The sequence below is a fragment of the Crocodylus porosus genome, unplaced genomic scaffold (genome assembly GCF_001723895.1).
Source record: "Crocodylus porosus isolate Cpor-Errol unplaced genomic scaffold, CroPor_comp1, whole genome shotgun sequence".
Taxonomy (NCBI): Eukaryota; Metazoa; Chordata; order Crocodylia; family Crocodylidae; genus Crocodylus; species Crocodylus porosus.
Window position 1 is genome coordinate 9,708,924 of NW_017728928.1, and position 23,129 is coordinate 9,732,052.

The following is a 23,129-nucleotide window of genomic DNA, read 5'->3' on the forward strand; positions in this document are numbered from 1 at the left end:
ACAGCTGGTTTCTTTCTTCTCACCTAGTGATGTTGCTGGCGGGGCAGACTGGGCACTGGGGCCTTCCCCAGTGCCCGGGCGCTCCCCCCTTCAGCAAAGGCATGGCAGTTGAGCTTGGGGGGATTCGGAGCTGTTACTTGGGTGGCCCGCCTGGGACGTGGCACTGCGTTGTGGGCTAGACAGAGGGAGCAAGGGCTTGTCCCCGTGGAAAGGCTCGAGGGCCAGGGAATGGGACGCTTCAGCCGAGCAACAGGTAATGCAGGTTGCTCGAGGCTGGTACTTGGTTGATGACACTAAGCCACCTGTGTGGGTGTTACAAGGTCGTTCATTCAAATTCACGTAGTCTTGGAGGGAGGAAAACAGGAAAGCTGCCCTTGCATCAGAACATCATCATTACACTATCATTTGGGGCTTTCATCTTCTCTCTCCCAGGACACTGTGACTACGCCCGTCTTTTTCCCTGAACATTTTAGGCTAGTTTGTGTGTCCAAACCCATAAGAAGACTAGTAGTCTCAGTGGGGATTCAGCGGCCGAATCTCCGAATCCAAATTGAATCAGAGGACCCTGTAATCGATTCAGAGAGATTTGGAAAGATTCAACGATTCGGGCATAGACACAGCTTTAAATGGTTTTTTTCTACATATGCTGCAATGCTGGGGTGCATGGAGTGTCTCGTAAGAGCGCGGGGACCCCCAGCGCTCTTGGCAGCAAACGCGGTAGTGACCCAGAAGCACTTCTGAGCCTGTGGGGGAGCGTGCAGGGGGGCCCCCCGGTCCCTCCCTCGGCTCGCTAACTGGTGCCTCCTGGGTCTGGGGGGACATCCGGGGTCCCCCCAAACCTGATTTCCAAGCTGGAGGGGTTCCTGTGCACTCGGTGACAGACCCAGAAGTGGACTGGAAGTAGTTCCAGTCCACTTCTGGGTTCGCTGCTGAGCATGCAGGGGTGCCCCCCCCATGCTCCTGTAGGGGACGCTCCATCTGCCCCAGCATTGCAACGCTTACAAGCCATGCCTGGTACCTCAAGGTATGTAGAAAAAACATTTAAAGCTGTGTCTATGGCCGAATCGCTGACTCCAAATCAGCATCGAATCTTTGGGTTCAGCTGAATTGAATCGGGGTCAGTGATCTGAATCAAGAAATTGAATCACTGTCCCTGATCCGGGTCAAATCCAAATTGAATATGGCCCGCTTCGCACACCCTTACAAAATATGATGCTATTAGTTGCATCTGTGCTCTTAGACTCTTGAGAAGTTGCAGATCTGTAGGTATTTCTGCACCTGTGTTGTAATGTAATTGCATCATGATCTATTTCTACCAATTTATTAACTGGACTAGATTTGCTGCTTAGTTGCTTCAACAGTCCTTGTTAGGAGTCTTAGAAACTATAACTAGCTTAGGGAATGGACATAACATCTTTCCACCAATGTAATTTACAGCTGTTTGATACGTAGACATACGGCATACCCCGCTTAAAGTTATAGCCTGTCAACAGAGCTCCTTAAATGCTCAGTTCTGTCCTTGCTGCTGTATCAACACCCCTGAACCTGACTAAATACTGTCATTTTCAAGTCTTCTGATATCAGCCCCTTGATAGTTGCTTCTCCATCATTGTGTCTGGTGCGAATTATGCAGTTAAACAGAGTATAATTACATCACCAAGTAGGTAGTTGTGTCTGAAAGATTCTTTACACTTCAGTAGTGTAAGTGCTTGGATGATATGCAGATAACGTAAGAAAAACATGAGCTTGACATTGTGCTAAGCGGTAAAATGAACTTTACGCTGACCCAGCATGCACAGAGGTGGAGTACACTGTTAAAGGTACTGGGCTGCAGAGCAGTCTGGCCTATGTGGTTATTTCCATGCAGTACACAGTCATTACAGTGCCCTGCAACTAGATTGTGGTGGAGCAGATAGTGGTTTGTTTGCTCTGGGCAGACCTGACACCCTGAGATAAGCTGCAGACGCATGACACTTACATCAGCGTAGTTTTGCCTCTGGGTTTTTCATCGGGTAATTTTGTATCAGATTTCAGGAAGGTATACTGGTGTAGGACTCTTTTCACACTTTTCTTTAAAAAAGAAAAAGTACCTAGTGTCCATGTCCTCAACGACCTAGCTTCTGCATGTGAGCACAGTTGTTCCTTCAGTCAGTATGCCTTGTACAGTCACTGTATTCAAGTTATTTACAGTTGTCCAGTTTTCAGATACATGCATGAAAACGTAATGGTGATAAAATCTAAGTGTGGTTTTTAGATTGATTCATTGCGCTTACCTTTTGAAAATTTGGGTGGAATATGAGATGTCATAACAGTTTTGCACTGGCGAGGACTTCGGGGGGGGACATGACTTTCAGGTTTGCAGTATTAGTTTGTTACAACAGGCACAATGTTTAATGTAAAATGGTGGCTAAAATGGTATTTTTGACCTTTTTGAGTAAACAACCAGTAAATAGTTTTTTCCCCTCCGTGGTAGTAAAGGGGTCCTAATAAAGTACTACTGTGTTAGTTGGTCTACTCTAAATGGTTCTTCTCTCTTATAATGGGGATTTAGGAACAGTGATTTTTGCAGTAGCCTCATGATTAATATTCATGTTTCATATTTTGGAACATTCTTCGCTTAACTGTTCTTAAACCTGCATGCTCCATTTTTCTTTTTCTTAGTGGTAGTTTGCAGTGTTGTGGAAGTTATGATTGTAGGGTTACTTCAGTGTCAGTCTTCAAAAATGAGAAGTAAAATTCTGTTAACTGTTGTTTAATGCTCTGTAGCTGCTCATCATTCTTTCAGTGAATGATGCACATGAGCAGTTTTCCAAATCGGGAAGAAGTCATCTGCATAAGTTGATAAACAGTCATGAATGTTCACTTTTGTCGTGTGATCTGAAAACTGAGGATGGGGGAGAGCTGGATGTGTTGCCAGTGTCTTAAGTAATTTATTTTTACAAGGTGACTTTTGGGAAAACTGGCTGTTAAAAGCCCATTTCTGAGGTTCCTTGTACTAGAACCAGAAAAAGGAAGCTGTTGGCAGGCTAGCATATTTTATTTATTAATACACTTCCAGTTGTTGTTGTTCAAATTCCCATAACAATCTTCTGCTAACTACCCAAGCCCAAATGTAGCCCTGTGCGCTCCTGTGGGAGCCATGATCTGACTCAATGGTACTTCTGGGCTTCTAAAACAATATACGGCAACAGCAAGCAATTTTACCGTCAAGCTCAGTGGTTTATCCTGTATTTGGGCTTTCCAGACTTGTTAATTTGTGTATGAAACTAAGCAGCTCTTGAAACTTAACACTTAATCCATGCCTACCATTTTTGCAAGTGAGGAAAGGGAATTAGACAGCTTCTGGCTTTGTACTAAATGGGTTTGATGTGTAGATTAATTGGACATGGAAAATAAAAAAGGGAGGCAATGTCTAACTATTTTTAGAAGAATAACCTTTTTCTGCTCCATATTAGGTTACCCAAATTTGCCACTACCATACATGCACCATCTTTCTAGTTTTTAAATAGATTTTAGAATTCGTGTTGGAAGCAAACACCTCTTCATCTTATTGTGTGAAGTAGCTTTTTTTCTTACTTTATAAATTCAAGTTATTGTGATTTTTAAATGACAGGATCTTTTCCTCAGCTGGAAAAATCTTTAGGGTGGACTAAGGTGACTGTTGTACAAGGCTGTAAATTATGACTGCTAGTATTGTAGCCTTAATATTTTGTGTAACCTCTAACTTATGGGGGGTGTGATATAGGTGTTTAACATCTATCCACTGAATCATTAATATGCTTCCCTATGTGTGGTGATGTGGTCATAACTATATTTGAAGTTATGTACTCTTCCATACAGTCCACACTAATAAATTATTCTGAACAGTAAATGCCCTTCTAACCCTGGGAGTCTCTTCCATCCTTTTCTGTACTGATTCCATCAGGGGAAGCATAAGGGTAGATAGCCAAACAATGGCCTCTTATTAAGCCTGTGCGAAGCGGCCAGTATTCGCTTCAGATTTGGATTCAGCCGATTCGGGGGACAGTGATTTGATTCAGTGATTCGAATCACTGTCCTAAATCAGTTGTCTGAATCTGATTCGGAGATTAGGTCACCACCGAAGCTCCGAATAAAACAGGCCCCATTCTCCGCCTGCTCTCCCAGCCCCGTCAACAGCTGTCTTGCCCAGCCCTGGCTCTTTAAAAAAAAAAAAAATCCCCCCACACTCATGGGCTCCTGCCAGGTGCGGGGGCAATCCCCATTGCCCCATGCTGCATGGGAGGGGGCTCTGCAATGAGCCCCTAGAAGGCCATTGTAGCACCCAGTGAGTTCAGGCCTTTTTTTTTTTTTTTTTTTAAAGGACCAGGAGCTGGGGGGGTGGGGAGGGTGGAGATTCAGCCTCCGAATCAGCACCTGAAACTTCACATAGCCCTACCTTTTATGCGTAGCGTCCAGCTATTTTGACCAGGGCTACATATTGCAGCCTTTAAAATCATGATGGTTGAATGTAGCCCTGCCTATGTTAACACTATAACTAATAGTTACTATCACTATTTTTGGCAAAGGACTAATGCATTTAATCCTGGTAATTTCTACATCGTTGATGTAGCATAGAAGAAAAACTCTTGAGTGCATCTAGTCTCATTGCATGTGAACAATTGATTCTTCTATCTAACAACTGCAAATAGATCTATTTTATTTAAAGGATTCATCTCAGTTCAAATTTGAGATCTTAAATGTAAAATTGGTTTACTTGGTCTTTGAGGGAAGTGAGCTCTCAGTGCTAGGAATTTGTGGCCAGTTGCTGGCTTGCGTGCTGATACCTTGGTGTTGGACAAGTAATTTCTCCCTCAGCCTGCTCCCCCATAATACAGTTTACTTGCCATGAGTTTTGGGAGGATTAAGTACTAATAAGTAGAGTTTGTGCGTATCATTTTTTTTTAAAGCTTGGCATAATATAATAAGCAGCAGCACCATTTAGATTGACCTAAATAAAAAAGCAAACTTTTAAAAAATTTGCTTAAACCAAACTATTTGGGGTCAAATGAAACAATCTTCAAAATGAAGAAATAGGAATAGTTTAAGTCAATGGGTTTTTTTGTTTTTTAAATATTTTTAACTTTACTATAAAATACTTTAAAAACTGGGATAAGTGTTGATTAGTCTACTGCAGCTCCTTTGAACTTCTGCCAGCCCTTTGTGGCTTCAGAAGAACTTTTCATTTCTTCTGTAATGTTTTTTGGAATACCCTAACAAATGGAGATACCAATTATACTAGGAAATGGTGCCCTGGACTTTCCCGCAATGCTTTCAGTTGCAAAAAGTAAATTTTGAATGAGAGGTTATTTCTCTCTAATATCCCCATTATGCTCATGTTTGGTATTACTTGAAGTAGTGGTAAGAAACTTACAGAATTAAGTTACCATTGTCCTATTCAGTAACTGAGTTTGCTTTGAAAGTTCTTGTTTCCTGGGTAGGACTGTCAGGCTTGTAAGACGTAATTTTCTCCCATAGAAATTTGTTCCCATAATGTTTTTTATATCATCCAGAGTAAATATTCATGCCCCAGGAATGTCCAAGAGAGTGGAGTTGAACTTTTTAAATAACAAAAGAAAACATCAACAACCAACATTTGAAACTCGGCCTGTTCTTTATCCTTTTTGCTAAACAACTCCCAAAGAAATTATATGCGGGGGTGATCCTGATCTATATTTAGCTTTATATGTAATGATGACATTTAAGATGGAATCAAAGCAGCTGATTCAGATGTATAATTGTCACTAGTTCTTGCAGGTCGGACGTGGCACATCTAACTTCTGGAAAATCTTCCTTAAATAGAGGCAACAGAACAATGAAGTTACCATTCTATTTAAAACCTATTCTTTCCCGTTTTCCTATGTTTAGTTACTTTGGTGTGGTACTAGTGATGGCTTGGTGCAAGGCCTGTGTCACGCTTGGAGCCCATTAAAAGGGATGTTACTGACAGAATAAGCTGGACATGGCTCGACTATCTAATGTAGAGAGGTCAAAAAAATTAGTAGTTTAGATCCCCTACATTTATCAGAGAGAATAAAAAGGCACATGCATTGTGTTGCTGGTTTCCAGCTTATGTTTACAACATGCATTTCACAAGTAGACTTCGAAAACAATGGGAAAATTGTTAAACTACATTTTCACTCCCTCCTGCAGCAGTTCATGAGTTTGCTGGCAAACACTGAATGGTTGAGAGAGTTTTCAAGCAGAGGGACCAAAAGCAATTTTACCTGCCTTGATATCAGCTGCTTCGTGATTCTTTAGCATTTTGCTCCAAGCAGTATCATATGAGCACCATTCAGAGTCCTGTGATAGCTTTATAACTACTTGTATGAAAGCAGTCTTGTTCAAGTTTACAGTACGAACAAACACGCATTCAAATAACTTCCTTTTAATCCAAGTATCTTTCTGGTTAATATTAAGTAGAAATAAAGTGCTTTTATATGAAGTGGTGGTATGAAGTTCCCTTCTTAAGGGGAACTATACATTTAGCTGCATTACCAAAAACTGGAAGTAGCTTATAGAACTAGTTGTGAATAAGGTATGTCTTCAGTGTAGCATTTCACAGAAATGCACCAAAGACCAATGAATTGGATTTACAGTCTGAGGTTTTTTGACCCCATCTTACTAGATTTGTGGGCCATCTGTTTTTCCAAATATTCAATGGTACTCCCCAGTCTCTACATAACTACACCACCTGCATTTATGGACAAAGAATATGGTTGAAGATTGCATGCCTTAATGCCGGGGTAGGTAATGTTTTTTGGCTGGAGTGCCGGAAAAAAACACAGCGTCTACTTTGGAAGGTGCTGAAGTGCCGGCACGCCAGAAAAACAAAATTTGGGGGGTATGTGGCAGGATGCACTGCATGTTTGTATATTTAATAATCCTAAATGTTGCCTTTGTTGTTGTGTATTCCTTTTTTGTTGAGCATGTTGCAATGAGAGAGAAAAGAGACAAATAAGAGAAAGAGGTGAGAGAGAATGAAAAAGGAGGGCAGAGAGAGAAGCACACACACACACACGGAGAACCACGTGCACAAACGCAGAGAACCAGATCACACCCAGAATAGACACGTGCACACACACATCAGAACCAGACACGTGTGTACACACAGACGCACAGGACCAGACGGAGGTAGACAAACGCACAGAACCAGGCGCACAGGCACATGGAGCCGGGCTCCTGGGCCACTGGACAAAGTCTACTTCGAGGCATGTGTGCACCCCCTGGTATGGAGCTGTTGCCGGAGCCCAGAGCAGATGTTTGCAGCCTCCTGGCTGCAGCCAGTCCAGGCTCTGGGTAGCTGCTGCCAGCCATGGCAGGGCTTGCAGCTGCCCAGCTGCCTGCTGGGAGCAGCCCAGGCTTCGTGGCTGGAAGCAGCTGCCTAGAGGCCAGGCTGGTGGTGGCGTGCCGAGCAAAATGGCCTCACGTGCCATGCTCGGCACACGTGCCAGGGGTTGCTGACCCCTGTCTTAATGCATAATGTGGGAAGAGTGTTTATGGGAAAATAAACCTTTTTCTTTCACAAATTCAGTTTGCCTTCTTCTAAAACTGCTTTGCGTGTCATCCACCTCTCTTTAGCACACGTGACTTTTAGTCTGGTTTCTCTTCCTGCTGCACCCCCTTCATGGGTTAGTCAGCTTCCCCAGATCTGTTTGCCTGTTCCAGTTTTGGAAGTATCTCTGGTCTCCAAGTAGATTTCATAGAGGTGATCTTGAAGCCATCTATAAATTCATTGGTGTGGGGGCGACGGCAGCAAGGAATAGGAGATAGTCTGTTTACCAGAGCACCCCTTGGGGTAACTAGAAACAATGGCCACAAACTGGCAGAGAGCAGATTTCGATTAGACATCAGGAAGAACTTCTTTATGGTAAGGGTGACCCTGTATTTGGAATGGGCTTCCAAGGGAGGTGGTGTTTTCCCCCACCTTGGGGGTCTTTAAGAGGAGACTGGACAAGCACCTGGCTGGAAGTAGCTCCCTTATGTATCATTACCAACTTCCTGTGTATCAGGTCCTATTTATTTCCATTTACTTGCTCAGCCTAGACTTCTGCCAGCAGCCTGAAACAAGGAATGGCAGGTGGCCTGCTGACTCTCAGGTTCAGTGAAGGCTCGCCGGACCACCAGTGCAGCTGGATTGCAGCTTGAAATCTGCTGATTGAACTATGCAGTGAAGAGAGAATGGGGAGCGTATTGTAGATGGTATAATTCTAAACCCACTTACAAGATCCCTTTTAGCAAGCCCAGACAGTCTTCTGAATGTTCATTGATAATGGAAAAGGCAGACTTTTTGTACCTGATCTCCCTGTTGAGGTGATTTGGTAAGAAAGCTTGTTTTACCATTGTTCTTTGATGTTGGTGGGAACATAGCGCTGTTAATGAAATAAAGAGTAAAATGGGATGCATATGTCTTCCCTTCAAGATTGGATAACTGCAGCATGCTATAATTAAATTTGACGGTTCTCTTTTTGGCCTATAGAGCGTCAAGCTGTCTGGGGTCCTCCTCCTTGAAGAGCTGCCCCAGTTTTCATGCCATGCCATACTGCTGTAGTTAGTGGAGGTACAGAAGCTGCATATTTTCCCTCTCGATTGTAACACAGAAGAATGGTTTCAAGGATTTTTCCGTCCTATGTTTGTTTGAGTGAAGCTTTTCATGATGTAATTTAAGACATGCTGCCAGCTGAATTCTAGATCAGCTAGTTACTTTGTCAAAACTTAAAAAAAAAATTTACATTGGAATAGTAACAGGAAAGAATATAAAAGCTGCAAAGTGGAAAATAGGCTTGTTGCCTTGTTTTTTGGACATAGCTGGGTGTAAAAGCTTGCAAGCTATCCATCTCATTTTTAGAGTTCCTGTTTTGTTTGGTTGGTTGGGTTTTTTTTGGTTTTTTTGAAGCAAGACTTTTCTGTTGCTGGTCTTATTTTCACACTCTTTGGGTGGATGGTGTTGTATCTTGAATACTGTTTCTCATATTTTAAGTCCCTTGTCCTTTCAATTGTGTAGGCTTTGTGTATTACCTGCTTGTGATAGTATCTTACGTTACTCCCATAATACATAATCTTAAAATATATTAAAAAAAAAATAGGTGCCCTTAATGTCTAATATTAAAAGCACATGTATTATGCTTTTAATGCGTTTGTGGATTTTTTGAGTATTTGAGTGTCTGTACTATTTAGTTGATGATTGAGAACTAAGGCATCTACTTTTGCTTTTGCAATTTTCTCTCAAGCAAGCTTAATTTGAAGGTTGAGAGAGGTGAATAGCAAGGTAAGCAGTGGCTGAGAAGGTGAAGGGGAAGGTAAGAGATGGTTAAGTTGTCATGAGGCCTGTGTTCCTGTTACAGAGATATTTATTTTGATTAGATCAGGATTATAGGGCAGACTGTACTTTCTGCTTTGCCATGGAAATGCACGTCTTAGGCTTTTTTTTGTGTATGTCTGTTTACTGAAATTGGTTGCCTTCCATGAAGGACAATTTTTCTGGGCATTTTCAGTCTGCCTTTACTTTAGGTAGGGGGGTGAGTTTGAATAAATCTTGGAAAGGAACTTTTTAGAAAATCATTTCATAACATGGGTGATGGGTGAAGTTTTTACCTTTGTGTGGAGGGTCAATGCAAGACCTAGGTACTAAACTGTTATACATCTTGTGCATATACTTTGTCCAAATATGAATTTAGTTTCTTGGCCTACATAATTCTGACTGCTTCCTCATGCCATGTTGTGTGAGTCTTGCATGTCAGTCTATTAAAAGATGGAAGGAAACAATTTTAGAACGTGAGCCTTATTTCTCTGTGTAATACTATCTTCTCTGGCTTCCAGCATTTTTGTATTGAATATTAAAATAAGAACTAGGTGAGCTGTGGGACATTGGTTGCTATAACACTAAGGATAAGGTCAGACTGTAGAGAACCCAGGCTACGTGGTGTCCAACTACATAGATGAAAGAATCAAATTAAGTACCTAAAATGTTGTGGTTTTTAAGCTTTTGATGATATAAATACAGCTTTGTTTGTTGCTGTGCTCCCACGGCATGCACATAATATTATTCCTACTGCATGATTATGCCTCGTTCATTATGTGAACAAGGACAAGCTATGTCAAGAGTTGCGTGAAACAAGCCAACTTCTTAGAATTTTGCTGAGAGAGCTGAATGCATTTGCCTTATTTAATGATAAAAGTAATACAATTTGTAAATGTGAGTTGACCGAACATAAGTATACCTTGCCATCTTTAATTGTTATACATAAAAAACCCCACTTTTTCTCAAGCTTGTGGTCAGGCTCAGTTGTTGAGTATCAAGTCATAAGCGATGATTTGAAACCTTGATCTGTGTGTAAGATGCCATCAGTAAGCTATGAAATATTCTAAAAATAAACATCCCACAAATAAATGAGACATCCTGGCAAGCAGAAGAGGATGGGAGAGAACAGCAGGACTTAATTTTGCATAATACTCTTAATAAAATGATTTAATCTTATAATAGATTTTGGGAGATGGACTAAGGTAGTAGGGACTTGGACCTTCTCTTCAAGGCTAGTAAACACTCTAAGGAATCACATGGCTATAAAGGCATTAAATATTGATAGATGCCTGGCTGTGTTTCTGACAGGTTGGCAGCAGCCCTCCTTTGAGAGTTTGTAGCATAATTGGGTGTTTTTTTTTTCCCTCCCAGCTTTCAAGGCAGGCATGTTTCAGTGGATTTGGGGACACTGCACGGGCTCTATGTTCATACTTTGTACTGGGAATCAACTGCTTGGGGTTGAAGAGAACCACAATAGGTTGCAGAGGACTACGTCCTGTGGTTCCTGAGTGGACTTCAACGTTTTTTAGGTTGCCCAGGTGACTGTGGGAGCTAGGTTGGACAAAAATGTTCCATAAATGGGTACTGGAGTGCTACATGAAACGAGATGTATGAGTATTCAGGTCAGTCTTACAGGTGTAGTTTGCCTCTGAAGGCTACCTTCCTAGGTTGCTATGAAGACAAAATTGCTGACTTATGCAGGCCATTTGACTTGGTCATCTTCCTAGAAGCACTTCATTCCTATCTTTACAGGCCCGAACAGGAATGACAAGTAATAACAGCTAACAATCTTTCTGATTCTTATACTGTCAATAACTGGATTACTTCTTACCTTACTTTCACAGATCTTCAGGACTCTTTGTGTATTTTGCTCTTTTGTAACCTTTGGTATATAAACACTGTTCACAATACTTTTAATTTGGATTATGACGTATGTGCTTTATTTAACATCAGTTGTGTCCACTTAATGTAAGTCCTGAATAGATGTTCTTTCTTAATCTTGAAATGACAAACAGGATGCTCGCTCGTATGGGAGGGGCGGGATGTAATCATGGATGTCAAGCTTAGTCATTTCCCTCTATCGCAGTGGGAGCTGGGAAGGAATACATTGGGTTGAGTTCCCTGCTGTCCTTGGTGCCCTTTTCACTACCTGCATAGAATAGGATTGTACAGAATCAAGAGCAAAAATGTGATCGGTGTAGCTGAGGTGACCCAGAGCTTTGAAGATGTGTGCATTTTAGTGAGAATGCTCTGAGCCTAAATTGTGTAAAGTTCTGTAACTCCAGTGGTTTCAGAAAAAGTTACTCAGTTAGTACACCAAGCTACTCACTATTGCAATAAAACTTAGCCTGCAATTCTCAGAGGGAGTTCAGGATTTGACTGCCTTTGTATTTCAGTGGGATTTGAGTACGTAACCCCCACGTAGGCTTAGCAAAATATTTAAGTCCTTTGATCAAAATCTAACCTCACTAGCCAATATCTTATTCATTTTTTGTTAGAAATTCATTGAATTTGAAGATTCTCAAGAACAAGAGAAGAAGGACTTGCAGATCAGAGTGGAAGCGCTGGAGTCACAAACTCGACAGCTTGAACTGAAAGCAAAAAACTATGCTGATCAAAGTAAGTAGAAGTCTTCTGTGCCATAAGTGTGCCCTCATTATATTATGACTTCAGGGAGATGTGAAATTCAGCCCGATATGTTTATAATACAGCAGCAACCCATGACAAAGCTATTTCTGGTAACTGGTCCACTGTTCCTGGCAAGTGTGTTTGAAATAAGTTGAACTATTTTGTTTCAGCTGTAACAAGGAGAAATTTAGATGCTAAATCAGGGGTGGACAAAATATGACTTGTGGGCCAGATCCAATTGATTTGTATATGGCCCATGCCTGTACCTGTGGCACCCTGCTTGGGGCTGAGCCCTGCCCAGGGCAGCCAGCCCCACCCCCCACTCCTGCCTGTGCCTTTTGACAGCACAGCCCCGGCCAGCATGCACAACTTCCCAGTAGGGCTTTTCCTTCTCCCATCCTGCCCCTGCTATGCAACTCCAGGCTGGGGGTAGGGGAAGCTGCAGCCATGCAGCTCCTGCCCCAGTGCATGGGGGTTCAGCTTCAGCTGCTGGCTGCCTTCCACCCACTCTGCCTGCCTGGCGTGATGAGTGTTCACTTGCATCTACTTTTAAACATTGAATGTATCTTGCTTCACATGGTCCCTGCAACCTAATTAACTGTTTACTTTTCCTTAACAGACTAGGATACTAAAGTGTTAATTGTGTATTGTTCCTAATGCTGGACTAGATTACAGTCTGACCATTCCAGACATGATATTACTTGGCACGGCTATGCTATTTTCTCTCTGTTCAGCAGGATGCCATTTAGCAGAACAGATTTCTGTCTCAATCTCCTCCTTTTTCGTCCCCTGTTTGTTGTTTCTTCAGCCAGTCTTGTTTACTCATCATTGCATTGTGGGGCATGGATAGCTCTTGCTTCCTTACCAATGCAAAAAATGCACTGCTTTTTTTAATGGCATGTATAGAGAATACCCAGTGCATCTGAACTCAGTTTCTTGAGCTGTCTTAATAATGTGAGGTCTTCATTTTTGTTACACTTGAGTTGAGAAATTGCTTGTGGTATGGCTGGATTAAAATATTGTTGACGCATGTATATTTGCATGGTCTGTGCCACGAAGCTAAGATCTGCTCACACGAAGGAACTCTTACTGAAAGCAAGAAGGGGAACCTTGGCGCTTCTTAAATATTGTCGCACCAACTAAACATCAGAATGGTCGGTATTATTCCTGTTGACTTCAGAATTAGTAACCTTCAACAGATGCTGAATTGATCAGAAACTAAAACTAAATTTGAGTTCCCACTAGAGCATTTCTTCCTGATGCTTCTTTTTGGAAGCTGCACCTGTGTGGGACTTAAGTTGCCAATCTCTGAACTTGAGCTTCTCACCTGTTACTATCCGTTCAGGATGAACTGTAGCATTTCAACGGGTAGATTTGAGGACTTCAAGACTCAATTTTCAGACAAAAGCTTAAGTACTTAAATACCTATTGAGGATCTGGGCTTGCACCTTAGCGTGTAGTCTTTGTTCAGACTGGGCTTTATACAACACAAAGGCCAACTTTCCTCAAAAGTGAAGTGACTCTGGAAGTCAGGAGGTGCTGCAGGTCCTCAGAGGCTTTGAAAGTAGTGCCCCTAGACTTAATATAGGATTTTGTTAGGCAATATTTCTTAATTAATTAGAAGTGGTGGCTTTAAATTTTATTTCTACTTGTGCTGTCTTTAAAGCACTGCTTCAGGGTTTGCTGTTGTCCAAACTGAGTGCTGTGTCTTGACTTAACAAATGCTTCATATTGCCTGCTCTAACTTAAAAGTTCAGCATATCACAAGTGAGTATTACTACTGTGTGTTTTCAGTTGCTGAACTTTTAAATAACCTGCAAAGACACTAAACTAGTGACATTCTGGCTCTTTTCAAAGAGCTGTCTTTTGAAAGATATTTTTTAAAGAATTGTGCTTGCTTGTATTTATTGTGGTATGCCTGTCTATCTCTTTTTTTTTTTTGAGTCGTATTGTCCTCGTGACCCTATGGTACACAACACCAGGGAGCGCCACATCTATGTATTTTCCAGTTTATAATCTGGTTTTCTCTCTTTCCTATAAAGACTTCTGCTTGTGATTGGGATTTAGCATTTCTGATGCAATAGGCACAGTAGGCTATTGGAGGCAGTGCAGGCTTTGCATTCAGTTCAGGAAGGAAGCAGCAGGCTGAATTGAACTTTTCCTGGTAGTCCTGTTTCTGTTGGATCAGAAGAACCTATTGGCAGTTACTGGTTACTTTTTTTCTTTTAAGCTTATATTTTATATACTTGCACAAAATCCTGCTTGTCCAAGGAGCAGAATCTGAGAGTTGGCAAGATCTGTTTTGCAGAAGAATGGTACTTGGCTTTTGGAGTAACAGTCAGCAGTACGTAATTTGGGTGTTAGAGCATTGAATTGTAAGCCTTTCTGAAACGTTCCGATGGGGATGCGATTCAAGAAATATTTGAAGAACGGCCTTAGACGCAACTGAATGCTAATGAGTTTTCATACTGTATCGGTAGCCAGCTTGGCACAGAATTTGGAAACAACTGCAAATGTTTGATAGGCCATTAATGGAAATTGAGAGGCAAAAGATGAATGGGATAGAATTTGAGCATCTGAAAATAACATGTTACAAACAGGCTGCCAAAAAACTGATATGAAAACTGATAGGGAAGCAGTGGATTAAGCTTATTAGTGTGTAGGTTGTCTAATCGGCTTGACCTGTCTCTTGATTTATGTGAGAATTCAGCTGGGTGTGTCCTGCAGTACAGAAGTGTAGGAAACCGTGTCTCATTGTCATTCACTACATGCAGCTACTGGACTTGTGGCTGCATTCCTTTTCTCTCGCCTACTGCTTCCCATACTAAATGCATTTAAATAAGCCTATGCTTTCTGTGCATTTAAATAAGCCTATGGCACATTGCCACTCTTGACACTAAATGCTTGATCAGATGTTGATGTAGTAGCATTAATAATAGGGATGCTTAGGACAGAGCAGGGAAGCAAATGAGACTGAATGTTGGACTGAGTGCACCGGTCCCAGGCTGGACTCATGCTTGGTTAGGAGATCACCTTGGGAGTCCTAGGTGCCGTAAGTGCAATTAAAGGAATTGAACACTTGGAAAGTACTAGATCCTAAAGACCAGAAGAATGGAAAGACTTAGTTTAGCCCTATCACTGCTGTTGATTCTTTTCTGATCGCTCAGTTGAAGTCTCTGTGTGGGGTTTTGTTTTTTGGGGGTTTTTTTAAGGTTAGATCTAGCATAATTTTTTTGCTGTAATTTAAAGCAGTGATCAGAGTATAGCAGTGGCCACCAACCTGTGGATCTCAATCCACTGGTAGATCTCAGAGCTTCCTGTGGTAGATCACAGAGCCTCTTGGAGTTGATCCAAGGCTGGGGTTGGGGGCTGAGTGCCTACATGCATGCAAGTGCACACCTCAGCCCAGCAGGTCAGTCCATGGGGAGGGAAGGGGTAGAGACTAGATCAAGGCCCCTGCAGTGAGGGACAGTGCTGCAGAGGCAGGAGCAGGCGTAAATTGAGCATGGCCTTGGCTGTGTGGGACTTTCCTGCTGGGGAGGAGAGTCCCCAGATAATTTTTTGTCCCTCTGCCTCAGTCTGCCCCACCCTTCCTGCCCCACTGCGGGGCACACGGTAGATCTTGGGTTGCTTTTAAATGCCAAAGGCGATCTCCTACTTAAAAAGGTTGGAGACCAGTACAGTATAGGTTTAGGGCCCCTGGACCCTCAATTCCAGATATTCAAGCGCCCTCCATAGCTTTGCCAGTTTATATGAAGGGTAGTTATTTCCTGAGAAGTGACAAGGTAAAAGCAGAATTATGGATTTTTATAGATGTGACTTATTTTAATGTTTTCTTAGTGTAGATCACTGTCTACAGAAAATTCAAAGAGTCAGAAGTTAGGAAATATCAGAGACACCTTAATTTGAACATCTTATACACACTTATTTTGTTAAATGATCACACTGTTCTCAATAACTCAATGATCTCAATGATCACTGCTTCATCTAGTCCTTACCCAACTATGAGCAACTTTTAAAGATGCATTTATTTTCATTTAATATGTGGTTTCTTACCTCTTTTCCATGTGGCATCCAAACCTTTCACTGAGTAGTGAATTTCCATAGAGAAACTTGTAAGGGGCTCCTACGTGTTTTATCATCACAAATGTAAATAAATTTATTTTCACAGCATTTAAGATGGGTATTATCTCTTTCTCAGCTGAGGCAGAGAGGTGACAATAATTTTGGCCTTCCAAGTATGCTACCTATGTGGTGCCTGTCTTCAAGAAAGGGAGGAAAGTGGATCCAGCAAACTAAAGGTCCATCAGCCTGACTTCTATCCTGGGGAAGGTCTTAGAAGAGTTTATTAAAGAGGCCATCCTTAATGGGACTGGCTGATGCCAACATCCTGAGGGATAGCCAGTGGGGGTTTGTTGCGAGTAGGTCTTACTTGACCAATCTCATTTCCTTCTACGACCAGGTATCACCTGGACAAGGGAGAAGAGATTGATGTCATATATCTTGACTTCAAAAAAAGCCTTCAATCTGGTATCTCACGAACACCTCTTGGCAAAACTGGCCAATTGTGGCCTTGGGTCCACCACAATCTGCTGGCTGGGAAATTGGCTCCGTGGTTGGACCCAGAGGGTGGTGGTTGATGGAAGTCAATCGTTGTGGTGCCCTGTGACCCGTGGGGTCCCCCGAGGCTCTGTCCTTGGACCCATGTTGTTCAACATCTTCATTCATAATGTGGACATTGGAGTCAGAAGCAGACTGGCCAAATTTGCTGATGACACCAAACTTTGGGGCAAAGCATCCATACCAGAAGACAGGAGGGCTATCCAGGCTGACCAGGACAGGCTCAGCAAATGGGCGGATGAGAACCTGATGGTGTTTAATATCGAAAAATGCAAGGTTCTCCACCTTGGGTGGAAAAATCTGCAGCATCCTTATAGACTCGGTAGTGCTACGCTGGCTAGCACTATGGAAGAAAGAGACTTGGGGTTCATCATTGACCACAAGATGAACGTGAGCCTGCAATGCGATGCTGCGGCTAGTAAAGTGACCAAAACACTGGTTTGCATCCATAGATGCTTCTCAGGCAAATCTTGGGATGTCATTCTCCCCTTGTACTTGGCCTTGGTGAGGCCGCAGCTGGAGTACTGCATCCAGTTTTGGGCTCCACAATTCAAAAAGGATGTGGAGAAGCTCGAGAGAGTCCAGAGGAGAGCCGCGCGCATGATCAGAGGTCAGGAAAACAGACCTTACTATGACAGGCTGAGAGCCATGGGGCTTGTTAGCCTGGAAAAGTGCAGGCTCAGGGGTGATCTGATGGCCACCTATAAGTTTATCAGGGCGACCGCCAGTACCCAGAGGAACATTTGTTCACCAAAGCGCCCCAAGGGATGATGAGGTCCAATGGTCATAAACTACTGCAAGACTGTTTCAGGCTGGACATAAGGAAGAATTTCCTTACTGTCTGAGCCCCCAAGGTCTGGAACAGACTGCCATTGGAAGTGGTTCAAGCACCTACATTGAACACCTTCAGGAGTAATTTGGATGCTTATCTTGCTGGGATCCTATGACCCCAGCTGACTTCCTGCCCTTCAGGAGTGGGGCTGAACTCGATGATCTCTCGAGGTCCCTTCCAGCCCTAATGTCTATGAAATCTATGAAACCTTAGAATGCACAACTTGCCTGTGAAAAGTATAATTTCATTTTCCCAGGATGACTTGAACTGCGTAGTAAAGGCAGGGCTAGAATTCAGTTATCCAGAATTGCATTTGCTTTAACTACACAAGATGCCCTTTTTCTTTTTCTGCCTGAAGTGAGGCAGAAGAAGTAATATGCAGTCATGTAACAAAATTGTCTTAACGTGCATGCAATGTTGGCCTGTCCATACTTCTGAATTCATGATTTGATAATCCTAATAATCTAAGCATTTAGTGTAAGAAAAACCATTTTTCTCTAAACTCATTCCTAGTTGTCTGTCCGTCTTTCCCCCCCCTCCCATGAAATACTCAAGAAAAATGCAACTGAAAGCAGGCACTCAGCATGGAGAACTTTAGCTTGAACAGTTATTGGCAGAACTGTAGGCAACTGAAAATAGTCTCACAGTGGAAAGTGTGAGGCAGCCTTACTTAAGTCATTGCCAGATTTGCTTATAATATAACCAGTTTATAACTGAAGTTTGTGCTGTAGTGACCAGCCTGCAAGCTTGATCTGGAATCCAAAATGACAAACTCTCAACAACACTCCAGCTCCTGTGTAGCTCCTGCATTCATTGATAAAGATTTTGGAGTAGGAACATATTTTAGCTCCCACCTCTAAATCAAGAGCCTGAACAAACAATATCTTCACATTGCTGTAATTTTTATATCAATACTGGATATTAATGTATGTTAAGCTAGGATCCAGAGTAGATGGAAGAGCTGCTAATGGGGTATGTGCTCACGTTAGGCTCTGTTGCAGCACCTTGGCCGCTAGGTGGCAGAGGAGCAGGTAATAAATGGCTTGTTTGCCGTTACCAAACAAGCCGTTTTTGGGGTGGAAGCTGGCATTCAACTCCTACACCAATTTAGTTCTGCCTTAATTTCCTGATTATTTCTATGCTGGGTTCAGGTAACATACACTAGTGTAGGGGTTTGTCATCAGTCTGACTGGCTTCTTTCATATTGGTGCAAAGGCTGGTTATAGAGGTGGATGTGGGCTTCTTGTCCAAGCCCTGAGATCCAAGCTGAACAACTGTAAATATTTGCATGTAAAATTGCACTTTTAATCATACTGGTACTACTTTGTGTAGAGCAAGCCCAAGGAGAACTCGGTTTAGGTAAATAAAGGAACTGTATCTCCCCAGAAAAAAGTAAGGGGGTTTTTGTGATACAGGAAGCATGACATATTCAACATTGCTATTCATTTGTTGAAGGGGGAGGAGGGAGTAATGACACAGAACGGGTTCAATACTTCTAATATCAAATCAATAAAGCACCTTTTGTGTTAGCAAGTTTTTTTTACCCTTATGAAATCTGAACTTTGTCACTTGTCTCAACTCAGCTTCTCCATATTCATGTTATCCTAGTTGCAAGTCTCTAGTTATTCTCTACACTACTGCTAAGGCTTCATTTGCAAATCTTTGAGGGACTCTTGTATGTTTTGTATTTCAGAGAGCCACTTAGCCTCTCTAGGTCATTTCTGATGTATTTGGGAAGATAATAGCCCACTGTAAGTGTTCCTGGGCCGTGCAGTTGCATAAAGACTCTTGCTGGTGATCAAAGTGTTAAACTTGGAACTAACATTACATTTTGCAGCCTGATCCTCTTTTTCCCACTGAGGATGCTGCAGAGGTTTGTGGTGACACAGTGTTGTTGCATGTGACGTTGACTCTGATTGGTAACCCTTGCAAAACAGCATCAGTGACTTCCTGTGAAATCAAGTAACCTATTTTATTCTAAATCTCCCCCCTGAGGCAAATGTGTCCTTTCAGGAAAGCAGCGTAGCATAGTGCATAATCTCATAATCCCTCTTTTCTATAATATATTTGAGAGCAAGATTTGTTTTTGGGGTTTTTTTTAAAGTTAGGTAAGACTGCTAGTATGTCAAAAGTCCGTGGTACTTGCAGACATCCTGCTTTTTCTGTGTACTTGGGCATCTTGAATAAGCAGCTAAAAAACCTTCCTCAGCCATGCTTTTTTGCTTTGCAGCCTATCTTTTGTATTGTGTGAACAGCTCTCAGTAAGAATAAACCTCCTGCCAGCTGTTTGCTGCAGAAATTGATTCCCTGTCTCTTTGGGCAGGGGGGAGGTGTTCAAATATTGTTACCTTTCTTCCTTTGGAAATTGAGCCCTCCTCTCTCCTTTCCTCCCCTGACCCCAAGCATCTTGTCACAGGTATCCTAGGCAAATGTTTTGAGGATGTAGGCTCTTGGTCATCTAATGAGGCAAATGGTGTAGAATGCATTTTGATTAATTCACTGACTTTTCTAAATTTACTTACACTTCAGCAGTCTTGGATGATTTTCCAGTCTAGTTCTGGCTTTTGTTTTCTTGTCTTAACAAATCCAATCTTTGTATACTTTTGTCGGCATGATGGTAGGCGCTCTTAGGTTTGATTTATTGGGAATATGGGATTGAAGACTTAACTCTTATCGCGAGTTGTTGGTTTTTTTTTAACTGCATTTTTGAGATTTGCTCCTGAATACGCGTTATGCTTGCCAAAGTAAAGTTCCCAGAATGGCCTTATTATTATTCAGGACACTTTAAAGCAAACCGTAAAATGGAACGATGGAGGAGGTAGAAGCTTTAAAAGGTACTAAAGTTTAAAATAAATGCACTTGTTATGCTGAGCATCAGCCCTTTGCACTCAGCTGCCTCTGTCCAGTATAATCTCTTGCTACATAAGCTCCAGCTTGTGATCTCCAATACCTCATGGAAAGGTAGGTATTAAAACTATTTGTAAATGGTTCATTAGACGTATGCGACAGGGGTGCTTGCATCTTTGGTCTCTCTCCACTTTCTTTTGAGTGCTGTTCTTGCACTTTTGGTCCTCTTGGGCTGTCTTGGGATTGAATCCTGCAGTTCTTCCCCTAATTTAAGATGGGTCTGTTAGCTGCAGTATCCCTGCTGACTAACAGTCTGCAGGCCTTACTGAGTTGGAGCCCTTTGACTCGTATGAGAACTCTAATATTATAAACGCCTTAGTCTGGCTGGCTGTCCGTATTGCTTTATTCACACTCTGATTGGCTGTCTTGGCCCTGGCCCTTTCCGGGGGTGGGGCAGGGAGGTGGGTAGCCAGACGCAGGCCTCTATCCCTGTCCCCCCCATTCTTGACAGGCAATGTGCTAGTAGCAACATAAAACAGCTTCTTTAAAGCGTCTTTTAACTTCAGTAGCAGGGCAGCATAAAAAAAGAGAGGCTTTTAACACTGGTGCATGAGCTTTCGCCTTGCCTAAAGCTTGGCATCTCCCTAAGGCATGTCCCTCGAGGCCTGTAGCAGTCTGCTTCCTGGAGCAGTTCCCTGGCAACTCCTTTCTTTAGAGAGTTTTAACATTTATTTCAGAGCTCTTTGTTCCAGGTTTTTTCTTGGATTTCTCTTTCTGCTTTTGGGCCAAGCCAGCTGACTCAACACGGCATGGATGCATAACATTTAGAGCAATGGTTTTCAACCTGTAGTCTGTGGTTCCCTGGGGGTCTGCAAACTATGTCTAAGGGGTCTGGGAAATGTGATTCTTCATAGATTGAAAGGGGCTGGAAGGGACCTTGCAGATTTTTGAGTCCAGCCCCCCAGCTCTAGGCAGGAAAACAACTGGGGGCGCAGCGAAGCAACTGTCTTGTCTCCTCTTGAAAACCTCCAGCGTAGGTGACTATGATCAATCAAAAGTATGTGAATACCCACATTTAACAATTCAGAGGGGTCTGCACCTCCATTAGAAATTTTTTAGGGGCCTGCAAATGAAAAGAGGTTGAAAACTCTTTTAGAGGGATTAATGGCAGCATTGTCTTTTCTGAGCAAGGTGGGGGTGGGGTTACCTGAAGCCACTGCATCTTTCCTTAAGATCTAGGAAAACAGCACTGGTTTTAGTAAACAGACCACCCACAGGCCCAATTAATAAGATGTAACCTTCTTTGTAAGAGTTTAGCTTTCACCCAAGTCCTTCGTGACAGTATCCTAGTATAAGTTCCTGACTTTTCTACTGCAAATCTTTATGTGGAAAACTTGTAAAGCAAAATTAAGAGCCTGAATTTTATGGAAGAGTAATTACCTGTGAGAATGAGAATATGTAGAGTCATAAAACATGAGCATTCCCTTGTTTTTTTTAGTAAGCCAACTCCATGAAGCAAATGTTATAGCTTTGTTCAATAGGAAATGAAGTCAAATTGTGCAAAAAAACCCCACCGTGCACTTGAGCCTTCAAAAAGCTTTTTTGAAAAATCTTACCTGAGTTTGCATCTAAAAGTCTTAAGTAAAAAGAGCTGAAACTGTTTGCAGATATAGTGTCACAGGCAATCTCCTCCTTGCCTGTCTTGCCAGTACCACCTTTTATAGTGTATTGAGTGATAGTTGCTCAGTTCTTGTATTGTTGTCAAGGATGATGGTTCCAGCTAGTATCATTTTGTAACTTGTCCACCATTGTCCTATAGGAAATTAATGGAAACCACCAGCTAATTTGACATACACTGTAGATGTCTAACCTCATGGTAGATACGTTTGATATGGGGATGAAAGTATCAATTTGTCACCAGTACCCTGAGCAGTGTGATCAGCTGGCATAACACCTTTTTTTAAAGGTCACTAAAAACATGTAATAAAGTTGTTGTGATGTTATAGTTTTGGTCCAGGAAATATACAAGAGGGGAAAAAAATATATATTTTTGTTATCATCCAAACCTAGCCAAGAACTGTAATTTAGATGCATTTCACCAACTTTAAAAATCTTTCCTAGAAAAATCTTTGTATTTTGTTTTTTGTTTTGTTTTTTCAATACCAGTCCCTTTTTAAACAACAAGCTGGCCTATTTAATATAATTAGGAAGTTACTGTAATCATTAGCATTGATTGCTACAGCATGCACAAAGAAATCAATAGTCCACTAGATGGAGCAGAGCCTAAGGTTAGTTCAATATGTATGATCTAGTCTTGTTATGTTATAAAACTGGAGACAAAAATGAAATGGATTAGAAAACCAAAATAACAGACTGGATGTCTGCTTTAAACTCCACTCATTTAATTTAGTAGTGTAACTGAAAGAGAGTTGATTTGCTAGTATTAGTGAAGAGATTACTTTACCACTAAGTGTTAGCATTTTTCTCAAGGGAAAGTAAAGAGTAAGTGAGTTTTGGGTTCTGCCCAAGCCCCGTGCTATGACTTGCTGCAGTTTTCTGTGTGGCTTGTTTAATTTGGAGGGCAGCTTGAAATTTTGGTGGAATAAGTTGATATGCCATAGATGGCTTGTTTCTGCAAAAGGTACACAAGTTATTTTTTAATGTTTTCTTGGGTTTTCTGTTCTTATTTGTCACTGGTGGTTGTCTTTCTATCAGTATAAAGTCAGTCTGCTGTAGGTCAGCAGGACTGCAGAACTTTTGAACTCTTAAAAAAGGCCGGTTTTTCCATCAGGGTTTCACTCATTGTACTTCTGTTCCTGTTGTCATCCTTGCCTCCCGGCATAGCCCCAAGGATGTTCTGTGCCTTCTGAAGGTGAGCTCAGG

At 42.0% G+C, this 23,129-nt stretch overlaps 1 protein-coding gene across 5 annotated transcripts in view; it reads left to right on the forward strand.

Annotated features, from left to right (window-relative positions):
- Nucleotides 1–23,129, forward strand: part of SPAG9 (sperm associated antigen 9) — a 104,736-nt gene that overhangs the window by 616 nt on the left and 80,991 nt on the right. For all 5 annotated transcript variants that reach the window (XM_019542464.1, XM_019542468.1, XM_019542465.1 and 2 more), the window contains exon 2: nt 11,818–11,938. In XM_019542464.1, the coding sequence (XP_019398009.1) occupies nt 11,818–11,938 (121 nt within the window). The remainder of the gene's footprint in view (nt 1–11,817; nt 11,939–23,129) is intronic.